The sequence below is a fragment of the Melopsittacus undulatus genome, chromosome 6 (assembly GCF_012275295.1).
Source record: "Melopsittacus undulatus isolate bMelUnd1 chromosome 6, bMelUnd1.mat.Z, whole genome shotgun sequence".
Classification (NCBI taxonomy): Eukaryota; Metazoa; Chordata; class Aves; order Psittaciformes; family Psittaculidae; genus Melopsittacus; species Melopsittacus undulatus.
In genome coordinates, this window is record NC_047532.1 from 84,806,468 (window position 1) to 84,832,789 (window position 26,322).

The window sequence follows — 26,322 nt, forward strand, 5'->3', positions numbered from 1 at the left end:
GAGACCTCCAGAGGTCGCTTCCAGCTAACACTTCTATACCTCCGTAACCTCCGCGTTAAAGACTTGACATCAAATCACAGCAGCTCCCTCCCCTGCACAGCCGCTTCCCGGCCTCACCATCGGCCCATCCCGGTACCATTACTGTCCCCCTCCGGCTCCCCCGGCCCCGGGGGTGCCCCCCCCTTCTGCAGCCCACCCCCTCGGGCAGCAGCGCCCCGTGCCCCGCAGTTCACTGCGCATCCTCAGCGCGAACTCTCCCCACGTCGATGAGCACACGGGGGCCGGATCCAGGGCAGACGTCTCACACGGGCAGCGAAAGGATGCGCGCAGGGGCCTTGGGAACGCCTTTATGCCGCTACGGGTAGAGGTGGGCAGGGCGCAGCAGCCTCCGGTGCCGGAACTCGGGAAGTCGTCGCAGTTCCAGCCGTGACTCCTCCGCTTCCGGAGCCTTCCCATCGCTTTCTTCGGGGGCCGGGACCGGAGCGCAGCCCTGCGGGCGGGGGGCGGCACCGAGCACCCGCTCCGCCCCATCGGAGCAGGCGGCCGAGCCCGAGGCAGGCTCGCAGCCCGTCCGCACCATGGCCGGCAGCAGCCGCCTCCTAGGGCTCCTCCTCGCCTCCGCCGCGCTGCTGGGCGCAGGTAGGTGCCGATTGCTCCGCGGGGAGGCATTGGGATGGAGCGGGCCGGGATTGGAATGGATGGGGTGTCCCTCGGGGTGAGGCTTACGCATGATCGCGGCGGAGGGGCCGGCCCAGGCACGGCGGAGATCCCCGCTCCGTCCCCCCGAGGGAACCCCACGGAGGCTGCAGTCAACCCCCCCCATTGGGTTCACTCCCGGTGCATGCAGCCTCCGAGGGGTGAGGCCTGGGTATGGGGCAGATGCACCCCCAGCAGGGCCCCACAGGGCGCACCGCCCGGGATCGCCTCCGGGCCGCACCCTGCGCAGCGCCCCGACACCGCAGCAGATGGCCGGACGCCAGCCTGTGCGCCGGGGCCCGGCCTCCGCCATCCCCGGGCACTAACCCCTTCCTTTGCCCCCCGCTCTGCGGGATGATGCGCCTGGTACAGGTATCTGACAGGTATGATGGCTCTAAAACCTGGCATTAGATGACAATACTGCTGATTAAAGCATCTCAGAACGCAGTGTTTGCCTCTGTGTGAGGAAGTGTCACAGTGATGTTCAAACAAGATGTGCGATGCTGCAGGTATAAAGCTCTGGAGCAGTCAGTGTCTGATAATCCGAAACAGAGGGAGGCATAGAGCCATCTCAGAGGGATGATTTAGGTTTTGCCCTCTACTTACTGAGCTGTTGGATTAGATTCTCTGCATGACCCAAATTTCTTGGTTGTATTCTCACTCCTTTTTAGTCCGAGTGCTATTTCTGCAGATCAGACTCGTCTAACCCAGAAATCACTCCCATCTGAACAGTAACTGGGAAGATAAGGAAAAAATAAAACAAGAATTTATATTTTGGGGGGTCAGGTTAGGGCTAAAATCAGTGCAAAGCTTACCACAACTGTTTCTTAATAATAATAATAATAATAATAATAATAATGTTTAAAAAGCTGTTTGAATAGGGAAAAAAAGGCTTCTTAAAGGTTGTACAGAAAAATTGACAGCAATTATGTCTTGGGAAAGTTTTCCCAAGACTGTGCTATAAGCTAGGAGGCACCCATCAAACCCAGACTTATTAGAACATATCAGCATCAAATGAAGAGTGAAGTGGGCCATGAGCCACTTTTGCTGTTAGAAAAGAACGTGTTTTCTGTGGATCAGCCTGAAATTAGTCTCTGTTTGCGTTAGGTATTTAGCTACTCGTGCACATGGAGGGGTGACAGCATGGTGCACTGTTGCTTGTGCTTACCAGCTTAGCTGCTATGTTTTTAGTTGGTGGGTATCAGTTGGACAGGTTGGGCTAAGAGACTGCAGAAAGTCCTGATTTTAGATGGAAATGTACAACCCCCAAACTGATTAGTCAGCAAAAAATGGATTCATTTGTATTCTGTGTTGTTTGCAACATGGGCAAAGAAAAATGCTTTTCTGTTCCATTTTGGAGCCCTGGACTGGGTCTGGCTCTTAAACATCCTTGGCTGTGTTTGTATCACAATGAGTTTCACTGAAACGTTCATAAATCATTCTTGCCAGCACAAGGCTTCAGAGGTAATTGAACAACGTCATGTTCAGCTCCTGTCTGAACTGCTCTAAATTGCCTCTCCATGGAAATAACTACATAAAGGTAGGCAAGCTCTGCACTTACAAGTTCTTGTGCTGACACTGGACGTGTGCAGATGAGGTACTGCTGCCCAGCTTCAGCCTTTCCACATGGCCTCTGCTTCCTCCCCTGCTGTTTCAGATGTGCTGGATGTCTCCTCATCCCTCTGTCTCTCACAGACGTTTTGCAGCATCTTTGCAATGCCCATCTGAGCACTGAACAGGCCTTCCAGATACTAGGGCAGCCTCCCTGCTATCATCCTATGCCCACAGGAAAGGAAGTAGGTTTCTGAGACAAGGCTTTCTACCAGCTCCTCAATGCAGCAGCAGAAGAAATCATATTTCTTCATTGCCTCTATTTGCTGGTTTTTCTCCTGGCTTCTTTGGTGACAGTCTTTCCAGCCCTGCCCGTGGTTGCAGGCAGCCCAGTCTCTTGCAAGCTTGGAGGTTACAACCAAGAACCCAGGCTACCAAATTTGACATCAAATTCATTGCTTTGATTCCTGCAAGCTGAGGTCTGGATACACCATTGACACAGGAACGGTGTGCATCTCGGTTGTGACTGTCCAATAAAGCAGGAACACCCCACCACGAGGTTTTGGGTTTCCCTTTGGTCAAATCCCCCTGTATGTCCCTTTGTACACTGTGTGCTTCAGTGCCTGGTGGGCTATCAGACATAGCCATGCCCCATCCATCTGCACTTCTGAGCTGCTTGTGATCCTTCTGCCCTCAGCACCTCTATGGTTGTAGGTGCAGTGCTGGAAATAGGGATTGCTCAAGATGCTTTCTAGTGCCACTGAACTCTGGCATATTCCCACAGTACAGTGACATGCAGAAGCCTTTTGAGTATTTTGATGCAGTGGAGGAAACTCAATTCCCTGCCTTTTGCTGCAGCCAGAGCTGAGTGTTCCCTATGCTACCATGTTCCATGATGTTATATTTCCAGGTTGATAGCTTTTCAGAAAACAGTTATGTTTGAATCATCCAGGGCTAGCCACATGTTTGTGCAAAATAAGGCAGAAGGGGCACATCCAGATTTTAGGCTTTATATTGCATTATAAAAGCTTGAAGAAAAGCTTCATGATTACAAACTGGCAATGAGCATAGTTGGGCACATCTTCCACAGTTGCAGTATCTCCAGTGATGGGCAGCTCTCCATGTTGTCATCCTGTGTCTTAACAGACAGTGTCTCACAGGTCACCTCTTCTCTTGAGCATGACTATGATATCCCACCAGCAATTACAATAATTACTTAAATATGAAAGTAATATTAGACAGTGTAATTAGCTATTTATAACTGTTGCACAGATGGCTCCACTCACTGCAGGCTCCTCTGCAGTCTCCACACAACGGTGCCCAACCAGCAGCACAGGGAAAGCAGAAAGGAGCCAGCTCTTTTCCAGATGTTGTTCCAGGTGTTCGGGCTCTGTGTTGCAAAGGGCAGTGATGGATGCAGCTGGCAGAAGAGGGGATGCTGGCACCTGGTAACCCACTGCTCCTGTGCTCATTGCTTGCGAGGTCACTTGTCATGGAGAGCTGCAGGCAGGAATTCGGAGTGGAAGGCAGACACTTGGTTTGGCATTGCTGTTGAAGCTGAAGGAGATATCAGTGCTGGGTTAGGCATTTACCTGCATTACACATCTTTGTTATAATACATTATTATGTTATTAAATTTATAATTACTAGGTATCAGCAGCAAGTCAAAGTAATACATGTAGAGAATGTTTTTTACTTTATAGAGTCTTTAGTGCCTGTGAAAAAGCAGGAAAATCTTAATTGGTGTTCTTACAAATTACCTCTGAACAAATATGCATTAATTAAATGTGCCATGCTCAGATATTTCTGTACAGAGCTCTGGAAATAATTAATTTCCATGCTTCTGTTTGTATTTTGTAACTTGTTCTTCTACCAGCATAGTAATATCTGTGCTAGGAAATGACCATCTAACTCTTGGGCTTGTTCCCCCCTATAGAAATGAAAGTTTTGCCTTACATCTGTTGCAACCATTTCAGCCCTTAAAGCATATAAAACAAAAGAGTCTATTGATCTCCAGTGTTGACTAGAGTAAACTTTTAGGACTGCTCAGTTTAAAAACAAATTGGTTTCTCCTTGGAAAAATATCTCCTGGAGGTTTAGGGCATTGACTTTACAGTTAACTAAAGGAGAAGATGAGGTTTTAGCAGGCAGGGCATCTGAAACCACTCTATAAATAAAATGTATGTTTAATAAACTACTTAACACTAATGGCAGAGAGAAAAACCTCTGCAATAATTCCTTTGTCATCTGATTGACAGAACTCAATTGGTAGAAGAACTCAAATAGAGGAAAACGGGAGGAGATGAATGCGGCGTATGAAAACGCAGAACAGGAAGGGACTAGTTGTGAAAAGAGAACTTCAAAGTTAGTGATCCAGATGCTGTAGTCACAAGCTGTGATTTGGGATGTGGGCACGAGAATGCGTTTGCTGAGTGAATGATGCTTTTGAGAAGGAAACAGAGTGACAACATGAGCCTGTTCACCACCACAAAGCGAGGCAAATGCTTTCTGTATGCTTGCAGGGACTTCAGTGGAGCCACACAGGGTCAGGTTTTGATCTTCTGAAACCTACTGTTGTGATGTGAATAAAGTTAATGCTAATGCATACTTACAAAACTGTCTTGTAGTCACTCCCAAGGTTCTTTTTCATTGCTTTCCAACCTTGTGTAACACAGAAAATGACTGAGGCAGGAGTACTGGGGCTACAGGCAGAAAGCTGATGCTGAGTGCAAGTTCATCTTCCCTGAGATATCAAAGAACATGAACAGCATCTCATGGGAAGGAGTGGGCCAGGTCTGCTGTAGGGATTCAGTGCTGGCACACTGTACGCTTGTAGAAAAGCCAAAGAAAGCAAACCCAGAGGCATTGACAAGATTCTGGGGGTGGCAGCTCAGACAGGGAGGAGGGATGCCATGAACAGCATCATTCTGCTGTTGGAAGGCTCACAGGCTAATACAGGGCTGTCTCTAGCAAACTGAGTGCTGGGAGAAGGGAACTGCTCAGCATTTTGCATGCCCTTTGAGATGCTTTCTTTGCCCACACACAGAAATCTGGATAGAAAGAATGTGTGAAAGTTGGAAGAATCACACTGAAGGACATAATCTTGGTGGGATGTTCAGGGGTAACTGCAGTGCTGGCTCTAGAAGGGTGGGAGGCAGAACAAGAAGAGGTTTCCAGCCTCCAGCAAAGGAGGTGCTTGTGCTGCAAAAGGTACATTAGTGAACAGCACATTAACATGTGATGTTAAAGCAACATCTGCTGACAAATATGAGCTTTTAGGGGTAGGAGCTTACGGAAAAGTCTCAAAGTCAGATCCCTATATGACCTATATGAGATGAAAGCAAGCAGCTAGCTGGAGCACACATCTCCCTGATGATCAGCCACCTCCATTCAGGTGTCCCTGCTAGTGCAGGACTTGGGGCATCTTTCCAGACAGTATGACCTGTGCAAACCTAATGCCAGACCCTGCCTACCGCATCTGGAGAAAAAGCCTCCCCAGGTCCCATCCTGCCACTCAGTACATAGCATTCCTCTCAGATTTGCCTATTTCCTACTATAGATCCCGAGTGCACCCCAGGGTATGCTCTCATGGCATTAAGAGGTAGAAAGACCAAGAACTGGCAAAATGTGACCCTTGCCCAACACATTTTCCCACTCTGGAAGCTCTTTCGGCCAGAGAAATCCCCGTGTAGCCTGATGCCAATGCAACACCAGGCTGAAAAGCTTACAGCCCCCAAAGCTAAACCCTTCAGAGCGATGCTTCCATCTAGTGCAAGCCTGCCCTGAACATCCCCTCTCCCCAGGCAAGCCCTTGCTCTCTGGCCCAGAAGCAAGCTGGTTTGTAACCCAGATGCTTCAGCTGGGCTGGGCATTCAGCCTGGCCCTGCTCGCTGGGCATCAGCTATTGCTGCTGGTGACAGACTGTCTCACGCACTGTCAAGAGACACTGAGTGGATGCCATGCAGCTTGTGTGTAATTATTTGCCAGGAAAGCAGAATTCGTTATTTCCCTGAATCCACAGGACAGGACTGAGCTTTGAGCCTGTGTGTTTTCAAAATACAGACGGATCCCAATCCATTTCTTTAGCCTCATGCAGAAAACAACAGACTTTTAAGGGAGGTTAAATGTATGTTTGAATAAAAGGTATGTTCCTTCTTTCTCTTTTGTAATGATGCTCTTAACTGAGCGAATGATTTAGATACTTCTGCAGAGGAAATCTCAAAGCCACAACACTTGAATTCAGTAACAGTTTACAGACAGTTTGCTTTGTGTATGTTGGTACTATTTCCTCCACAAGTAAGACCAGAGGGAGCAAGGGACCTGCTGGTGGATTTGTCTTTGAGCTCAATGAGCTCCTATTTTTATGTTTCAAATTAGTTCATGCCACATCACTAGCAAATGGTGCTCTGATGATAAGGCAGCTGTTCCCCTGGTAAATGGAGGCAAAAGTATTTGCTGTGCACCTCCTTCACCTAGGGAAGTGTTTTATGTCAGGGTTAAGCAGTTGTCTTTAATGACTCTAAAAGATGACATTGTAAATTATAATAACAAAATAATTGCATCTATAGAAACACAAAACCCAAACCATAAAATTGTCTAACAAATCTTTCAGTTTCTCCTCGTAAATTGACATTTAACAGCAACAGTTTTTCCCCTGCAGAAGTATTCAGCAGACCTTTCCCACCTGCTTAACAGAGGACTCTGCTTTTCCCTCCTACTAACACTGCTGGGAGGTGATGGATACTCAGTTGGTGCTCACCGGTTAGATGCAGGTCCTGGATTTGCCTCCACAGTTGCAGACACAGCTTGTGCTGGGCTCAGGCAGCAACAGCAGCTGGATGCACACTCCAGACTCAGCTTCCCAAACCTCCAGTTGTCCAACTCCTCTATGAAAGCAAAAAGCCAAACCCACCTTATTGACAATGAAGCAGAGCACAAGGCTGAGGGATGGGATACAGCTTTCCTTGCTATGGGTGAGCCTGGAGGAATGGTCTTATAGCTGATGGTTAAAAATCAGCACCAGATCCTGCCCCACCTGCTCACCTATCTGCAGACACTGCAGCCCCCACCCTGTTGTCTCCTCATGCTGGCAGCTCCTTCAGGTCTGTGATGCTCCAGGGATCCCCCTCACCCAAAGCAGTAGAGGCTGGATCCTAAACACCTCCCCTGTGTTTGCAGGGTGAGGTGCTGTGGGAAGGGGTGCAGGCAGCTCAGGCACTGCAGCAGCAGCAGCCAGGCAGGAGCCCTGCAGTGCAGGCTGTGTTGGGGCAGACAAATGCCTTCAGCAGGAGCCCCCATGCTCTCCCAGGGCCTCGCTCCATCTGTCAGCATCACCCAAGTCTTCATTTCCACTACTGCTCTGATTTTAAATAGCACAGCACAACAGGAATAGCACATCCCTAGTGATGAACCAGCACTTTTACCGTGTAATTCCCTATTTACCTACTTTTAACTACAGCATCTTCTCTCAATCTTTATCTGATGAGAGCAGTCTCTTTCCATCAGGAATCAGGTGATAAGCATTTAATCTCCCACTTCAGTTTTCTTTGGGCTTCTGCATCACTGTCTTTGTTATCAGCTGTTCTGTGCTGGCTTATGAACAAGACACTTTCATGTCACAATTTGTTGTCTGGTTGATAAACAGGCATCTTTGGCCCTAGGCAAATTCACAGTCATGATTTAACGTGTAAGCAGAAATCAAGTGGCTAATGTGAATGTGCCTCGAAATGTTTCTGGTGGACAGCATGCAGGAAAATGTGAAAGAGCCACAGGAAAAGGTACTTGCTGTGCTTCCTGCCCTTCATGAGGAATGATGAGTATAGGGGTCCATGTTTCCCACCTTATGCCTGGTGGGGCTGGGCAGTGCTCCTGGACAAAGGTTTTGCCAGGGTTGCCCACAAAGTGGTCTCAGATCAGATCCTGCCTCCTGTTCCCAGCCTGCTTTTCCCTGGCAGGGCTGATCTCAGCATCATTGCACTGGGCCATGCCCATTTGCCCTCCACTGTGAGGAGCTCAGGACCAGAATCACAGCGCCCAAGTGTCTCTCCTTACCTTGCTGCAGGAGCAGTAATCCAGCTCTCCAGTGGACCCCTGCACAGTGCATCTAGGGGGGGACAAACCTGAGTCCTGAATCACACTGTTGGTTCTTCTGTGACCTGAGAAAGTCATCTTTAACTATTGCCTAACCTCTGCAGTAGGGTCAGTACTAATTTCCACTCTGCCACTTGCAAAGTAGTTGGACTCTTGGAATATAAGAATGATGCTATTCACATCGTTTCATCCTTTAGGTATAATAAATTGTTCTACCTTAAAAAAACCCAAAACAAACAGCAAAAAAACCACAAACCCAAACAAACCAAAGAAACAGCAAAAGAGTGAAGAGAAGAAATAACTCCTGTTCCCATCAAATGCATCTTTGAATTGAGGGTTACCTGTGGCATTTTCCCAGAGCTCAGTGGCAGAGCTAGGAGGGCTGGGACAGGCTGAGCTCCCCCTGCCAACATTAGCCCACTGCTGCAATGTCCCTGTACCCAACGCAGGCACAGAAAGCTGGGCATCATCCCACCCTCATTATGGGTACAGATTGGCTCAGGCATTCCACTTTGTGGAGGAGCTTTAGATACTTGTGCTCAAAACAGCCTTTTGCTCCTGATGCGATTGATCTGGGACTAATTGAAAGCAGGCTTTGCCAATCCTGCATCAAAGTCTTCTTTGACACAAAACTCAAAGAATGATTATCTTGTTAAAGTTGCTTAGAATCACCTGCTCAGAGATGTCAGAGGGCCTTGGAAGCCTTGAAAGCTTTGAGTGCTGATATTGAAAACCATTTTGATTGCCATCTTGTATTGCCAGAACAGGGCTACCTGCCTTCTGACCATACTGGGCTGGAAGAAGACCTGGTGAAGTGTTTGTTTCATGTAGGGACAGGGAGAGAACGGTGCTGTGGAGCCAGAGATGGGGCAGGCCCAGTGTGCAGTGGCTGGTCCAAGACATCCCATAGGAAACCCTAACGTGAAGCCTCTCCCAGCTCTGGTAGCACCATCTCACATGCAGCCCTAGTCTGTGCATCCCCTCCTGAACAGCTGTTGTGCGGCTGTACACATCTACCCCGGGCACTCAGTACATCACCCCCCAGCATTAGGTTGTCCCTAGCAGAGATGCAGCATCCTGGGGCCAGCTGGTGCCTGCAGCCCCGTCCTGCTCACAGCCTTGTCACGGTGATGCACCAACACTGACAGCAGTGGAATGTGTGGAAACACTTTGTTTCCCTCTGACAGCAAATTGTCCCCTTTGCATCTCAGTTCCCAGGCGTGTGGAGAACACTCTCTTTGCCATGTTCCTGCAACCTCCAAGCTGGTCCCTGTTGGAGAAGCAGAATCAGCTGGCAGCAACCGAGCTGCTCTAATAGCCCTTCTCAGCTCATTGTTTTAATGAAACACAGTAATCACAGTGGTTTGAGTTGTGAGACTGAGAGCAGGGGAAAGAGAAACTCTGGGAGGAAGGAGAAGGTTGGGATGACAGTTTAGCATGAAGAAATGCCCCTGGATTTGAGGGTGCTGTCTGTCCCTGTGGGAGCTGGCTGGGTTTGGCAGTGAAGGCTGATGGATTTGATGGTGAAGCTGCCATTGCTCTAAGAAGGACAGGGCTGGGGGAAGAGCCACCTGAAGAATCAGTCAGTCAGTCAATCAATCAATCAATCAATCAGTCACTCATCCTCCTGCAGACAGGTCTGGATTAAAGGCTCTTCTCCCATGCCAGAAGTGAGGAGGAAAAGACGTGTCCTTTCACCTCAGTGTCCATGCAGGCTTCCCTCTGTGAGCTGGTTGCCCAATGCAGATGCTGGGAAAGAGACGATGAGGGCACTTCCCTCCACGTGTTAAACCTTGCTGTGGAGAAGTGAGCAAGGCTGTGTGAGATGGCAGCAGATGGGATGCTCCTCTATAGTCCAGTGCCAGCTAGGGCTTGCTTTCTGCTCACCATGACCTTGCTGTTCCAGTGCTGAAGGAGCCTGGAGCCCACCTGATGCAGGCTGGTTTTGGAGGTCGTGTTTTCCTCGCCACCTCCATCCCTGTTGCTGGGTGCTGAGCATATCCTGCTGCTGCTGAGCAATTCAGATAACTCCTTGTAAGCCTTCAGATCGGATGGCAGCAGTCATCTGCTTCTGATCCAGCACTGAAACACACAACTGCTTGTGGCTTAGAACACAAGGTGTGTTGCCCTGCACTTGCCCATCCTGCCCCATCTGGCATGGCTCACCAAGGCAAGGGCATACTGGGGTGTTGTGGAGCTGATATTCCCAGCAGGGATCCAGCAGTGTGTGAGCTTGCATGGGTCATAATGGCAGCGCAGTGGCTTTAGCAGAGGCTTTTAGGCATTTCTGTTAATAGGTTTCAAACATAACCACCATTAGTCCCTTCACAAAGAGAAAGTCTTCATTATGCAAATTCTCATCTTAAAGCTTTATTCATGTGCTTCCTGGCAGGCTTTCCTTTAATCTCAAGAGCAAGATTGCTTGGAATTATCATATACCCTTGTTAACTGCATTAAAAAAAAGATTCAGCAGAGGTTGTTTTTGCCATAATCAAGAATGATTTTGATTAGTACTTCTGAAAATCACAATGTTTCACTGGGAACCACAGCATTAGTTACCTTGTGTTCCCTGCTAGGAGCAGGGGCCATCCCAGCCAGGGACTGTGTCCCACCACTGTCGCCTGGCCATGCCCTGGGATGGGGTGATGTACCCCCAGTGTCCCACATCGTCCCACTGCTGTGGTGGGTGCAGAGGGCTGAGTTTCACCCTTGCCTTCCCTTGCCCCAGCGGGCTGCGGATGGAGATGCTTGTGCAGGGGCATCTCCTCGTCTTCCCTGACAGTGGCAAAGGAGATGGAGACAGTTCAGAAGCTGCTTTTCAAGGCAGAACTGACTCCAGAGGAGGTCTGTGTTCAGTCTGGGCACATCTGGAGAGAACACAGCTGCATGAAGCTGTCCTAACCCCCCTGGCTGGCCAGAGCTGCTCCCAGAGGCTGTCTGCAATGCCACAGCTCTGAATTGCTCTGCTGTCCTTACACACATAGGACTGTGCTTTGGTCCTGTGTGGTCAGCAAGAGCTCAAGATTTGCAAGCAATGTGAGCCAGCACCCAGGCAGTGGTGTTGGAAAGTACTGCTGTGTCTGAAGCTCTGGTCTGTGCTGACCCGGATTGCTGCTCTGGCCAAGGGCAGTGTGCCATTGTGTGTGCCAGAGGTCCCCGGTGCAGCCAGAGGCAGAAGAAACCTCACCTGTAGAGGAGCAACCAGTTGCTCCTCACAGACCTTTGGGGCTGTATCTCTGCTGAGAGAGCATTTAATGCCACTGCAAGGATGCACCACCAGCAGCGCAAGATGGCTCTGCACCCATCCCTGGCACCCAGTGGTGCCAGTGCAGCTGTGGGTGTCCTGCACAGGGAACCACCTGTGTGTGCCAACACCATAGCTCAGAGCCAAAACACCCAGGTTGGTTGCTGGGGAGACCCTGATGCCTGTGACCCTCAGCACACTCTTTCCTCCTGCTCTCCTGCCCTCTGCATTGCTCCCATTGCTCCATCCATTGCAGACTTACTTTCCGCTGCCCTTGTACCTGCTTTGCATTCTCCCGGAATCTCCTGGGCTGTCAATCTCATCCCATTGCGGGCTCTCAATTCCCAGGGAAGCTAAACACATATATATTGCACAAAGAGATCTGTGGGCTGGCTCTAAAAATGGAATACACCTTGCTCTGAGTGCTGCAGACGGCCTAGCAATACACTGGGTGTGAATTATGATACTGTAATTCAAGCTTTGTCAAACAGTAGGGCTTAATTAGAATACATATATAATTGTAAAAGCTGAAAAGCTGATGAGTACAATTGCATGTTTGAGCTGCTTGCTACAGAAAATAATGAGGAGCGAATACATTAAGGGCACAAAACCCTTCTACCTTCAAAGAGCAGCTAGCTCTGATTAAAAATACCCCCAGCAAGGTGAGGGGAGTCGGGGAGAGGCAAGGGAACTAGCTTGGCCATAACTCTCACCTCATTTTATAGTCTCCATCCAGCTCAGCTGCCGGTGGGTACCCCCCCACTCCCTGTTCGGGTGTTGGGGATTCCTGCTAGGCACCATGAAATGTCTCAGCTCAGTTTGATTGTCACATAACAGAGAATATGGCAAATACATCTCATTTGACCATTTCCCCCCTGCCATAGACCTGCAGATGTTCCAGTGCCCTTGGCCAGCTGGCACCCAGGGCTTGAATTGCCTTCCAGCTGCCCCTGAGGATGTGTGTTTTCTCCCAGCAGCCAGAGAGGACAGTTCTTTCAGCCCCACTGAAATGGGGAGGGTGAAGAAAACCCAAACTAGCCTAGTCATGAACCCTGGTGAAGATCCCAAGCTGCTCCCCCAACACCAAACAACCAGAGGGTTTGTGTATTGGTGGGTTTATAGCCCTGTAACAGGTTGCAGGCAGCGTGGGTACATCCTGCAGTGGAGGTGGAACTCGGGGCATGCAGTGCTGCCTCCCAAAAACCTGCATTTGCAGGGTAAACATGTGTGCAAAGGGCTGGTTGGGTTTTAGGCATCTCTCTGTGAAGTGCTGGGTTTGTTACTGCTTAATAACTGAATAAAAGGATAAAGAGGAGAGCATTCAGCTCTTATCTGTCGGAGCGAGCAGGCAAGTTTGCGTGCCTTTGACAACAGCACTGTTATTGATCCATAAAAGGTGTAATATGTCTCTATAACACCCTTTGTATGAAATAAAGTTGTTGTCAGCTTCAATTAACTGGCAATCTATTACTAATCCTCACCAGTGCCTAGGGGATTCCTGGGTTTACATTGCCCTGCAACAGGATCTCAGTTTGCTATGGGTAGCGGTTGGAAAGCCCTGGGAAACAGGCTGTGCCAAGCACTGCAGCTCCTAGGAAAGGTTGTCCAGGGTGATCCAGCATGTCAACAGTTCTCCTAACCTTCACATAGGCTGCGTGCAAGCAGGATGAGATTCCTTTGGGATGCGGTTGCAGCTGGGACGTGTTGGCAATGGCTGTTTTACATCAGTCCCCTGAGGATGGAGGGTCCTGAGGGTCTTTCATCCCCCTGGACCCACTCATGTGCCAGCTGGCTCTGTGGAGAGTGATTCTGGAAGGGCACACTCCTGTTGTCCTGCATGGAGAGATGCCGAGGGAGCTGTCACCAACCCAGCCAGTGCATCCCATGAGCCCCCAAAGCCAGGCTGGGGGGAGCCCATTTCCTGGGGTACTCACATTCCCTGCAGGGCCTGTGTCCCCACCAGGGGGGTGTCTCCATGCACTGCCATGAGCACCCACTTGCCCTCACTTGGTGTTTGAGCTCACACATCAAAAGTGATGCGCTAGCATCAGGACTCAGCATGCAGCAAATCAGCACCCTTAACATCTAATCATAGAGAGCAGAGGGAGCAAGGGGAGAGGGAGGGGATGGCTCCTGGCATACCAATGCGAGTCATGGTGCTGCCACTGCATCTCTCCTGCCAGCTTGCCCTGCCTGCTGCAGAGGCAGAGGGAACTGAAACCAAACCTAGTGACATTTCCCCATTCCCCAATGGGGTTTGTAGTGCTGTTCATCCTGCCAGAGACACACCACAGTTCTCCTATTCCACCTGTTTTTGAGCAGTTTACAATAGAAAGACAAGAATGACAAAGCCCTGCTGGTCCTGAAAATCCATGCTGGGAAAGGGAGCCTGCAAGAAATGGACAGAGTAGCAAGCTTGGGACAGTTGGCCACAGCAGTAATGAGCTTGTGGGGTCTCAGAAGGGATGTGGAGTGATTTAGCAGCACCCATCCAAGCACTGAAGCTGGGCAGTTGTGTTTTGTGGGTGGTTTTGCCTGTCCACAGTGGAACCATTGGCATCCTTCATCTCAATGAGAAACACGGCCCCCTGGGTGGGACATGTGTTTGTTACTTACCTCCAGCAGCAAGTGCTTTGCCAGGGGAGAGAAGCCCATAGCAACTTTCCAGCCATTTAACTTGCCTTCAGGTTTGCTGAGCGTACATCTGAATAGACAGCGACTGAAACGAGGTGTGATGTGTGAGTGAAACCCAGCTGGAGGTGTTGCAGTACTGAGTGACCACTCTCAGTTCAGGTTTTTCACCAAAACACTGATACCTGCTTTCTGATGGACTGGTGCCTTCCTGTTGTTATTGTCCTTGTCACTAAAGCTTTCAATTTATTCATGAAGCACGCTGGAGCTCAGGTGGCAATGGCTAAATCCATTTAGCAGTAGGAATAAGAGGAAAGCCATTTTAATGTTCTCTTGCAGTGCTGCAGTACTTAGCAAACCCAAAGGATATTAATTACTCAGCATGCTCTGAGATGTAAAAGCATGAATTTATCAAGACAAATACATTCAGAACTAGGGTAAGTCAACAGTAATTAACACCACGTATAAAAAGGACAGCAAGAGGAAGGATTAGCTGGCCCTGTCGCAAGAGAACACAGAAGAGTGCCGAGTTATCCCTGAGATACTATAAAGTGGCTGGAGTTGTGATGAGGCATCCACAAACCCCCTGTCTGTCCCTGTCAGGTGTATCCCTGGGATGGGGGTTTGGGCCTGGTTTGCATTACCATGCAGAGTGATGCGGGCGGTCTCTGAAATGCTAAGTTGTGCTCGGCAGCCAGCAGCACATTGTCATGCACAGCCTTTGATGTTGGTGAAGAAGAGGTGCAGAGGGCTTCTTTGTTTCTCACCCGGTTTGTCTGCGCTGTCCCAATGTTTTCATGGTGTTTAGCAAACACATAATCGTGAGCACAGCCGCAGATGAGTGGCAGCCCCAGAGATGAATTGGTAGGCTCTCCTTGACAAATGTAAGCATAGCGTGTGTTTTCATACTGCATCCATTAGGGCAGACAAATGGAAAATCCAGAGATGACTGCTCTGCAATTTAACAGTCACAGCATTCGGAGGAGGTTGATGTCTTCCTCATCGCTGATGATGGGTCAGGCTTGGAAAAGAACAGCACAAAACTAAAGCAATTTGAGCAAATGAATCTAACCATGCTGTATTTAGAGGCAGTTTGCTTTGTGCGGACCAAGTACAACCACAGCTGATTCTTTGTCTCCAGGTCATGCGGACTTTGGAGATGGCTTTGACCTAGAAGATGCCCTGTATGACCACACCACCAAGCGACGTAAGTCACACTTATTTATTGTCTTAAAGAGGAAAAAACAGATGTTCATGGATGCAGTTTGTTCTTTGGGGTCTGGTGCTGGTGCGAGGGTCATGGAGGATACAGGCTAGCTCAGCTTCTCTGCCTGAGGAGATGCAGTGTCCATCTGGGCTTGCCAACAGGTAGGACTGGGGATGGGCCTGGAGAAGCTGGTTGCTGACTATGTGCCCTTCACTTTCTGATTGCCATGAGCAAAACACAGAGGCATGGCAGTGATTTGACATAGCAGTGACACTGAACATGTCGATGAAGGGTCTGGGGTCGGGTCGCATCTCACAGTATCAGCACACTGGAAAACAAGCCCAGCAGAAACACTCCAGTATTCAGAGGCGCAAATGGAAGTTAATGGGAATAGAGCAGCCACGACTCTTGCTTATTATTCATTCATATACTTGGCAATGGTCGTCACTATTAATAGGTAGTCCTTTACAGGGGGTGAAATAAATCAAATGATCCCTCCCTCTAAAGGCTGACTGTAGTTTGGTTTAGGCCAGGAGCAGCCAGGGGCGCTGGGATGCGAGCATCAGGGTACCATCAAAACTCCTCTAGCTGACAGGGAACCTCCTATTCATAACACAGGGCTGGAAATCATCTGCCATTAAACTGACTGACCGGGCAGGAGACAGCAGAACCCTGGCAGCTGACTCTTAGTACAGTGTGTGTCCTTGCTGCTGCCTCCATGAGGCTTAACTGGGAGCAGCTTATCACAGCTCCCTGCTTTTGGCTTGGCAGGATGCTGGCCTGCACAGAGGCAGCTGTGTCCTGCAGAGCTCTGGGCTCAGTCCTGCAGGGCTCTGGGGCTCTGGACTCTTGACTTCACAAGCACAGACTGGTGATGCTCAGCTCAAAGCTCATGGCAGAATGTCAGCCCTTGGTTCTCAACCAGAAGTGATGTGTTTTCAGTGATGTCCATAACTGTTTTCCTCTGGTTTGTCACAGCGACTCCCATGGGCCCCAGGAAGCCGGCAGGTGATCCAGGTGAGACCTTCTTGTGTGTGTATCATTTCAGCACAGTGTGGGGTTTGCTTCCCAGGGGGGGTTGAATCATGTGAGCCCCACTGCAGGCTGCCCATGTGTGGCTGCTGCTGCCTTGGGGCACCTTCACTCGCCCATATGAAGGCTGGCGCTGGTGTACATACATGCTGCAGGGTCAGAGTAAATGCAGTATTGATATCTCTGTCCATGCTGAAGGTGAGTGGCAGTGGAGCATTCATGGCCAAAGCTGCATTTTGCACAGTTTGCAGTATCATAATGGAAAAGGCACAAATCACAGCTCAGCTACACAAGGGCTTTTGTTTCTGGCTGAATGGCAGTTGCTAGCTTTCCTTCCAGAAGGGAGCCCAGAGGATATTTTCCTTCCTTTTCTTTACTCCAGTCTCCATAGAAAAGCCCACCCAGGGAAAGAACATCTCTCTATGCCCACCAGATGTGCAGACCGGCCAGCCCCACAGCCTCCCTGGCTGAGGAAGCTCCTTAAGTACACCCAAGTTTCACTGCTGGCAGCTCCTCTGGTGCAGCTGTGGCCAAATATACCTACTTAAATATAGCACGGTCACAAGAGCTGAGGGTTGCTCAACCCTGCTGGGGAGCCTGAAATAACCTGCAGCAGGGGAGTGCTCGGAAGTGAATCTGCTCACCCCTGCATCAGCATCTTGGCACAGATGTAAGCAAATCCAACTGTCCAGCTCCTTGGCCACCATGGTCTTTGCTAGGGACAAGAAGAGACAAGAGCCAAGAAGCACGTGCAGCACAGCAGGGTTTGGATCTCAGCCTGGCTGTTTGATCCAATAGACTCTCCCTGGGACATGGATGTACACTGAGGCTAAGGTTTCATCCAGGCAAGTTAATTCTTCCCTGGGGAGTGCTTTTTGGATGAGTGATGGCACCAAGGGCTCCTGCAGTGTGTTCCTGTGCTCCATTCAGCCCAGAGTCACTCACAGGGAGCAGAGCAGGGCCCAGCCACTAGCTCGATGCCCACAGCAGCTTCTCATCTGCACCAGAAGATGCCCCAAGAGTGTTATTTAGGGGTTGTTCAGCCTTGGGGTGGGCAGGAACCACAGCTCAGGGAGGAGGAGTTGAACCATGTCCAGCCTGATCTGAAGGCTCTGCAATGTGGTTGTGATTGAGCAGCTTGATGCCCTTTTCAGCTCCACACTGGCACAGGTACTTGTGGCCTCCAGCACTCATGCAATAGCAGCTGCAGAGCTGCCATGCAGGGGTCACTGCTGGAAGCCTCTCACCGTTCCACAAGCGATGGGTGTTTTAACAATCCCTTTTCTCCTGCAGGAGGCTTTGATTTGGCTGATTACTTTGACACCATTCCGGAGACTACCACCAAACCAGCCAAGCCGACTCCAAAGCCCTTCCCCAGGCCAGGAAAGCCAGGTACTGCGGAGCATCCTGTGCCCTATGGAGGGTGCATGTGTGCTCGGCTTGGGGGTCTGGATGTGGGAAAACACTCTGCAGGGAGTGTTTTCACTCACCAATTTCATCAATGAAGTAGAACATCTGTACACACATCCATAAGCATCTTTATGGTGGTGCCTGGTCCTGCTCCTGCATGCCATGGTAGGGTTGGTGTGCGACTGGCTTCACACTGGCAGAGCTCTGATGAGCGGGTTGTAGCATGAATCCCAGTGGCACATGTTTGGGGAGGGTTTTCTGGCAGCCCTGCTTGTCCACTTCCCAAGTTCAATCCCGGCTGGCACATAACCCACCACTCACATTGAGAGTTTGAGCATTCCCAGGCACCAACAGGCAGTGGGGTCCCTGGTGTCAGCTGAAGCCGTGTAGGGCTCAGAGCACAGAACCAACCACTGCAGCACAGCCCTTATCTCTCTGCAGGGAGGGTGTTCCCCTCCCAGCACTTGTCCGGATGCATGTTTCAGAGAGTAATGTCATTTTGGTCTCTTTTCCCCCCAACTCCCTTCAGACAACAGCGTTTGGGATGTCATCCGCACCACAACCAAGCAGCCAAAAACTACTAGGTCCCCCCCCAAACATAACCCAGGTGAGTATGAGCACCCCAGCCCTGTGGCTCCACCCCAGCTCCGCTGCTGGTGCTGGATGTGCCACGATTCATCAGTGCTTTTCCCTGGCAAAGCTGAGCATTTCTATGAGGCACTGGCACAGGGTGCCCAGAGAAGCTGTGGCTGCCCTATCCCTGCCAGTGTTCAAGGCCAAGTTGGATGGGCCTTGGAGCAATCTGGTCTAGTGGAAGGTGTCCCTGTCCATGGGCTGGAACAAGATGATCTTTAGTGTTCTTTCCAGCCCTAACCAGTCTAGGATTCTATGATTAATTAATTGCAGAACAACCCAGCCTATGGCCAGCAGTGTTAACCCACGTGTTGTTTTCTAGCAAAGAATCCTAATGATTTTGACTTGGCTGATGCCCTTGATGATAAGAACGATCGGAAGGATACTGGGAGGCCGGACATAAGGCCAGGTGAAGGTACGTTCACTTCCCTTCCTCCAGAGCAGAGGGAGCCCCTGCCTCTGCCATCCTGGGCAGAAAGGGGCTCTGCCTAATGACCTGTTGCCTGTCTGCAGGTTTCTTTCCCAGCGCCTCTTCTGACCCATTAAATTGTGGTGATTGTGTTAAGTTCCCCTCGTCCTGTACCTGGCAGCTCTTTAACCAAGGACATGTGCTGTTGGGGTTCGTAGTCATTGCCAAAACATAAACCTAGAGCAGGCTTAAGTCCTGGCATAACACACGCTACAGGCATACTCTGATGAATGAATCATTTGTCTACGAGGATTGTTCCCTTGAGCACTTGAGCTGGAAACCAGACTTTGCAAGGCTAGTTTATTGATGTCGAGATGGCCATATACCCTGCTCACATGCGTAATTAATAGTCAGGTATTTTATGGGATTGAATTAACTGGGTGACTTGTCTGCACTTTGATATTCTGGGCTTGTTGAGGTTTCAGACTCCTGTGAGGTGTTGAACCACTGGAACGTGGCATGGGTCACAAACCAGCACACGCGTTCCCCGGCATCACTGCACCCTGGACTGCCTGGGACTGCATAGTCAGGGTTGGTTTTCCTCTTTACACTCATTACTAAGCCCATAAATCTGTTTCTGTGTAAGCTGGTGAATAAGGCAGCCTCTTCCAGGCACCAAGGCAAAGCTAACCCCTCAACAGGCACCGCATCAGAGAAGGTTTGCTGGCTTAACATTGGGTCTCTACTCTCATCATGCACCTTGTTGTGCCCCTCTGGGACTGAGCCAAGGGGTTCAACAGCACCACTCATTCAGCTGCTGATTCCCAGGCCATGTTCCTATGCACCTATGCTGTGTGAGTTAAGCATGGCTAGGATGAACAGGGCTTTTGGCAGTCTGGTCTAGTGAAAGGTGTCCGTACCCATGGCAGGAGGTTGGAACTGGGTGAGCTTTAGTGTCTCTTTCAACCCAAACCATTCAAGGACTCCCACTACAACTGGGTCCAAGGTAACATTTTCACCTGTACCAAGATGTGCTACTGCTTAGTTCTTCCACTGGAGCAACTGGAAAGGGGGGAAGTCAGCTCCCTGCTTGCAGGACCCTGGGCCAGGCTGGCCCACCAGAAGCAGAGTGGCCACTGCACACACCAACTGCTTCTTCCTCCCTCCATTGCCAACCAAGGCTGAGCAGCCAGAACAGCTAAAGAACTCATAAATGCATCACTCATTTCAGTTAAAATAACAAACCAGTATTCAAACTTTGATTCAGGGGTATTTCTTTCAAACTAGACTTAAAGTCAGGATTATCTCTTTTATAAGCTTAACATAATTCAGGGTTGAACCTTTTGTTAACATCTGGTATCCCAAGAGGAGTGGAACTGTTTATTGACCTGTCCCTGTTCTTGCTAGGGATGGAGCAGTCAGCAGACTGGGTGCCACTGGTTGAAATGGGTGTGCAGGCGCCTGCTCTGGGCCCTGCTGCACAGAAAGCCCCCACAGCTCTTTGGAACAACCAGTTATAGAGACAACAGTAGAAGGAACAGAGCAGCCTCTGCCTACCCGGAGGGGAACCATTCCCATCCTCGGTGCAGGGTGCTTGAGGGTGACCTCTGCCCAGAACCCCCCAAAATCCTGTTCCCAGGCCCTGTCCATTCCAAAGCACTCAGGTTTTGGGATCCCTCTCATCCCAAGCAAGCCATGTGCTATTCTTCCTTCCTGTTACGCTGTTTCCTAGGCAGCTTTGGCTGCATTCACCTCCCCAGGATGGCGGCTTTGGAGTTCTGCTGGGTGAGTCTGGCTCTGTGCAGGGTGAGGGGTGAGCTCCCCATACCCCTGCCAGGACTGCATTCAGCACCAACCGCTGTTTGCTCCTGTTATCTTTAAAGGGTTTTCAGACGATGACCTGGCCAGTGTTGTGGATGGTGGCTACAGCCCGGACAAGAAGAAAGGTAAGCACTGACCTACACGTGTTCTCTGCTTGCAGCTGTAAGCAGCAGTAACCAACCTCCTAGGAAGCACAGAGCAGTGGGGAAAGGGGGTCTGAGCCATGGGGCCAGGGGAACACAGTGGTTTTGGCCTCTGTGGTCCTTGTGCCAGCAGTGGGAGGTGTTTATGTGTGATGCCAGAGAGGCTCTGCACCTCCACTATCAGCTGGAGAGCAGATGCTCACCCCTGTGCTGTGGGCATGAGCCTGCATTTGCCTTCTACCATGCGACCACCAATAGCTGGAGCAAGGAGGGGAACCAGCAACAATTGTTAAGCCCGTGCATTTGCGAGGATCCACAGCATTAAATATTAAATGCCGTCAAGTAAAGAGATGAAAACCACAAACCCAATCAACATTAATGAATCCCTGTGCCAAGGACGAACCACATCAGAGGCATTAATACAATGCTGACCTGCTTCCATAAATTCAGGATCTAAAGTGACTGGGTGAGGACTGCAGCTTCCTGCAGGAGCAGCTGCTCCTTCCAGCTCTGTTTCTCCAGGGAAGGTGATGTTAAAACAGACTTCAAGCCTGAGGATTCCCTGACATTATGGAGCATAGCCAATAACCTCCTGTCACGGCACAAGTCTGCTGTGTAACTGGCAGCATTTCATTTGTTCTCTATGCTGATAGCAGCAGAGGTGATGGGGTGCAGGTGAGGTTCACTGTGTGCTCACAGAGGGGTCTCCCCCCAGCACTCACAGCAGGATAAGAGCAGGTTTAGACCCCTCTGAGAGGCAAGGATGATCTGCAGAGGTTTGGGTCAGCAGAGAGACTGTGCCCACAGGGATATGTGCCCCAGGATGCCCAGCATGATGGGGGGAGCAAGGGGCTCTCATGGGTTTCTCTCTCTTGCAGGTAGCAGAGGCAAAACTGACGACGACAACAATGGAAGTAGGTACCACCATAGCAGTGGGGCTGTGGGATGGGGGGTGTGTGCCCCCACCACACAGCACCCCACTCTCTCTGCACCCCACAGGCACAATGACGGATACAGGGACAATTGCTGGCATTGCCAGTGGCCTGGCCATGGCACTTGTTGGGGCTGTCACCAGCTACATCTCCTACCAGCAGAAGAAGTTCTGCTTCAGCATCCAACGTAAGTCCCATCCCACACCAAGCACCTCAGGGGCACAGAGCAAGCACATCCCTATTTGCCCCCTGAGCCCTGCTACCACTTTCCAGCCTGGAGACAGGAGTGGGGTGTCAGGCATGCAGTAGCAGACCAAAACCCCAGCCATGGGTCACTGAAACCCCTCACCCAGCAGGGCAGGAACCCACCAGCAGCAGCAGCCCTAGGCCCCATTGCAGAGCCTCTCACAGACAGTCACAGCCAAAGATAAAACCAGCAACACCAAACAGGATAAACACGAGTAAAACCCACATCAGCCCAACACAAACAACCCAAAACCTTCCCTCCCCTCCAGAATGTCAGCAAGAGGCAAAAACTCACCGGGTAGAGGCAGCAGAGGAAGCACAACAACCATCTGCAGCTACAACAGCCCTGGGTGGTAGAGCCCAGCCCACCCTGCTGCAGGTGTGCAGCAATCACTGCAATTAAGTGCAGATGAAGCAGCATTCCCATTGCCACAAAGCACCATCAGGTTGCAGGAGGTGTCCAGCAGCATCACCCTGCAGCACTGGGTTGGCAGTGGGGGGGTCCTGCAGCCCCTCATGGGGTGGTTGCAAACAGCTGGAGTCTCCTTCACTCAGGGGAAGGGTGTTCAGGGTTGGAGGTTTCTGTGCTATTTTCCCAGTTGTGCCTGAAACAAACAGGAGCATTTTGGTAAATTAGATCAGCAGGAAAAGTCAACTGAATGTGATGGAATGAAACACCCTTGTCTGTTCCCCACACTTAAATGGTATTTTGGCAAGAATAAATAATAATAATAGAAAAAAGAGTAAAGGCTTTGATGAGGGGGAAGCTGAGAGACACAAAGCCCCAGAAAGGCAGCAGGAAATTAAAGTTAATTATAAAGGGGGATTAATTTAAGCCATCAGACATGGCATGCTGGGCTAATGTCAGGCCTTAGATGCACTGCAATGCATGACAGGAATCTGAGAGCCGTCAGCCACTGCAAAAGTGGCTTTTTATTGAAAAACATAAATTGCATTTGGTGTTATCCCAGCAGAACACATGTCTTGGGGGGTCGGTGGTGGTGGGAAGCAGTGCTGGTGTATAATGACCACCCTCCTGATGCTGTGAGGAATGGACTCGGCTCTTTCCTTACCCACCCATCAGCTGGAGTGAGGCTTTGGCACCATGTCTTGGTTCTCAGTTTGTTCTGATGAGTGTTTGCTGGCTCCTCTACAGGACATGCACATCATGTTCTTCATCCCCCTTTCTTCTCTCACTCGTGAGCCATGCCCTGGGCTAGGGCTCAGCCTCCTGTGTCCCACTGCATGCCCAGGCAGGATGGGAGCTGTTGGAGCTCCTCTCCTCCACGGCTCAGCAGCTGCAGTGTCAGTGCTGGAATGAGGGTTTATGGGGTTTGTTTTAGCCAGTTTCTATCTAAAATTGCTGCCCCATTGCTACATGAGGGCTCCCATTGCACTGATTTAGCCCTGGCAACTGTCAGTACAGATGAGCCCCATCAAACCCTGGGATGAGGCATAGCAGGTCCCTGCCACACTTTATGCTGTATTTAGACGTGTAAACAAGTTTAGATACCTGAACAGTGCACATTGCCTGGATGCAGTATGGATACCTCATCCTCCTTTGGCAACCAGCACAGCTGCCTGCCCTTCCCTCATCCATCCCTGTTGAGATGCAGCATTCCCAACACTGCCCATGGCACAGCCAGGACAGCCTTAGCTCAGTCTGCACCTCTGAGATGGGCCATGGTGAGCGGTGCTGCCCCTTCCCCTGTGCTGCTAGAGGCTGTGCCTTCTAGGCAAGCTTCTCTGGTCACTATAATCCAGCAATGCTCTCTCAGCACTGTTGGTGGTTTGCTGGTATTTCCATACTGCTGTTAATGCAGAGGAGGTTGCAAAAAGACGTGTTTGCTTTTACAGCAGGTAGGCCCATTACCAGGGTATTTAAGGCATCAAAGCAAATCATTGTCACTTTCTACCCTCCCATCTCACTTTCCTTATTATTACTTCTCAGAGGGACTTAACTCGGAGTATGTGAAAGGTGAAAACATGGAAGCTGTCGTAAGTGAGGAACCCCAAGGTGAGAACGTTGCATTCCTTACCCTGTCTGCATCTGCCCCCAAAGGCAGCTTTACTGAGGGACTGTAAGGAAGTCTCTTGTGCTGTACCATGTCACTGTGATGCAAACACCACTTAGGAGATGCTGCAGCTTCTTGGTTTTCCCCCTTTATTGCCCACAAAGCAAAGCTGTGGTCAAACTAGAGAGCTCATGCTACAGATGATGGCAGTTAATAACATGTGGTTTCAGCCATCGAGAGTGTCTCATACAAGAAAATCATATTCAAGGCTACTGCAAAGGCTTATCAATTGTCGCATACACCCAACCAGTATTGAGCACCAATTGCTTGTGCTCGGGTCCCATCATGTGCTATTGTATTCATGACTTTCTCTTTTTCCCCAGTCAAGTATTCAGTCCTGGAAAAGCAGTCAGCAGAACCACCGAGACAAGACAGTGCGAAGATGTGAAGCATGACCCAGGGCTAGGAAAGAATCAGTCGGCAGCAAACTGAGACCTTACATGCTTGTAATTTAGCATTCTATTTAATTTGACTCCAAAGCTATTTAATGTGTACTTAGGCTTGAACTGGCTTCTTCTTGCTCTAGGCTGTAGGGTTAGAGCGGTTGTGTGTGTTTGTATTTTTGTAAAGAAGTACATGTTTACATCAAAGTAAATGGTAGGGTTGATGTGCAGGTGAATGCAAACCAACAGAAGGCTCTTCAGCAGTGGCCAATTCTAAATGGACAAGGTCTTTTCCAAGGAGCTTGCAGCTGGGAGGCCAGCAAAGTGCCTGTGAATTACAGTCCAAAGGAAACGAGTCAAAGTCTTTGTAAAGCACCTCCAGCCAAATTCTGCTATCAGCTATGGGTATGTCACTTCCAGCTGCACATTTCCTGAGGGCACTGTGGTCCTTAGTATAGCTACACCTAAAAATGAAGTGCCTATGGGTAGGTCCTCAGGTGGGGTCCTTGGGCTGAGCTCCCAAGCCAGGAGTGGAGGATGCTGTCCACCACCCAGCACTGGGCTTCTAACCAAATAAAAGGAACTGATTTTCACACCAAGTCACAAATACAGCAGTGAGTGCAGTGCTTACTTACAGCAAATACCATTGGAATACTTGACTATGTTAGAGATCTGGATGGAGCTGAAGGTGCCAAGCAATATAGTTTGCCTGTGTGATATGTCTATGTTGTCACCAAAATGGAAAATGTGTGCATGAGAGCACTCTGTGGCACCCAAAGCAGAAAAGGGATCTAAAGTGTTGTGTCACCCTTAGAAAAGGCAGAATCTCCTGAAAGGATGGGTGCTCCCTCCATCACCATCCTGCATGGGGCTCCTGCAGCTCTCGGGGAAGCACTGGGTTGTGAGCAGTGCTCAGCAGAACACTGGGCTGCCAAGAGCACTCCAGCCCCATCTGAGTGCTCACACAACGTGGAACCAATACCAAGACCTTTGCTATCTTGCAGGAATTTGTGTTTCTGATCCTTCCCCTTGCCCTGCTAAAATGTGGATACTGCCACTTCTCCACACATTTATCCAAAGCAATGATTGTTTAAAAAGCATGCTTCAAGTGAAGACAAATTCACTGTATGTAGTGTCAGAGGTACTTACTATTTATATATAAACCTGAAATGTGTGCGTTTTGTACTGTTCTGCCAGCCCCATACTTTGTGAATGTGTATTAAACCAAAAGCCTTCCGGTTTGATGTAGAAATTCACAGCTTTCAGGTAGACATGACATACTTAGAGAGGCCTTGGCAGGAGGCGGATCAGCCTGGGAGCACTGCTGCCTGACAGCCCTGTTTGGGGGAAATTGCCTAGTAACATGGTTAAGTATTTTGCAATAGCTGCACAATTCTGCTCTTTTTAACACTTGTGTTTTTAAAGCCTTACACGAGCTCTAGCAGAACAACTGCAGTGTTTTATAAGGGAGACAGTTCTAGTGTTGTGGTGTCTCCTGTATTCAGAACACTTGGGCTACAACAGCACTGCTGTGAACTATGGCTGCTTTGTTTTATGAGTGTGGTTCACAATGGCCTGCTCAGGGAGTGCAAGCAGAGGAAATAGGAATGAGATGCGCCCCATGTTTGCTTACCCCCAGAGGATCTTCATGGATGACTGGGATCATGTGCAGGAGCTGATGCCGATGAAGCCACACAGCTGTTTGTGCATCACCATTCCCAAGCACCATCGCCTGTTGTTCTTTCTTAGCCAGGCACATTTGACAACTGTAGCATGGAAAAGGTTTTTAGAATGTTACTGTAGATGAAGTGTCACAACT

General features: G+C 49.8%; 1 protein-coding gene across 1 annotated transcript; it reads left to right on the forward strand.

The window, feature by feature from the left end:
* Positions 1 to 349: 349 nt before the first annotated feature.
* On the forward strand, positions 350 to 25,238 carry CD99L2 (CD99 molecule like 2). Its single transcript, XM_031048281.2, has 11 exons — positions 350 to 639; positions 15,354 to 15,419; positions 16,398 to 16,436; positions 17,745 to 17,843; positions 18,391 to 18,468; positions 18,817 to 18,909; positions 20,787 to 20,849; positions 21,746 to 21,781; positions 21,867 to 21,986; positions 23,997 to 24,062; positions 24,444 to 25,238. Exons 1-11 carry the CDS (start codon positions 579 to 581, stop codon positions 24,506 to 24,508), a joined length of 786 nt encoding a protein of 261 aa, XP_030904141.2. The 5' UTR covers positions 350 to 578; the 3' UTR covers positions 24,509 to 25,238.
* Positions 25,239 to 26,322: the final 1,084 nt, after the last annotated feature.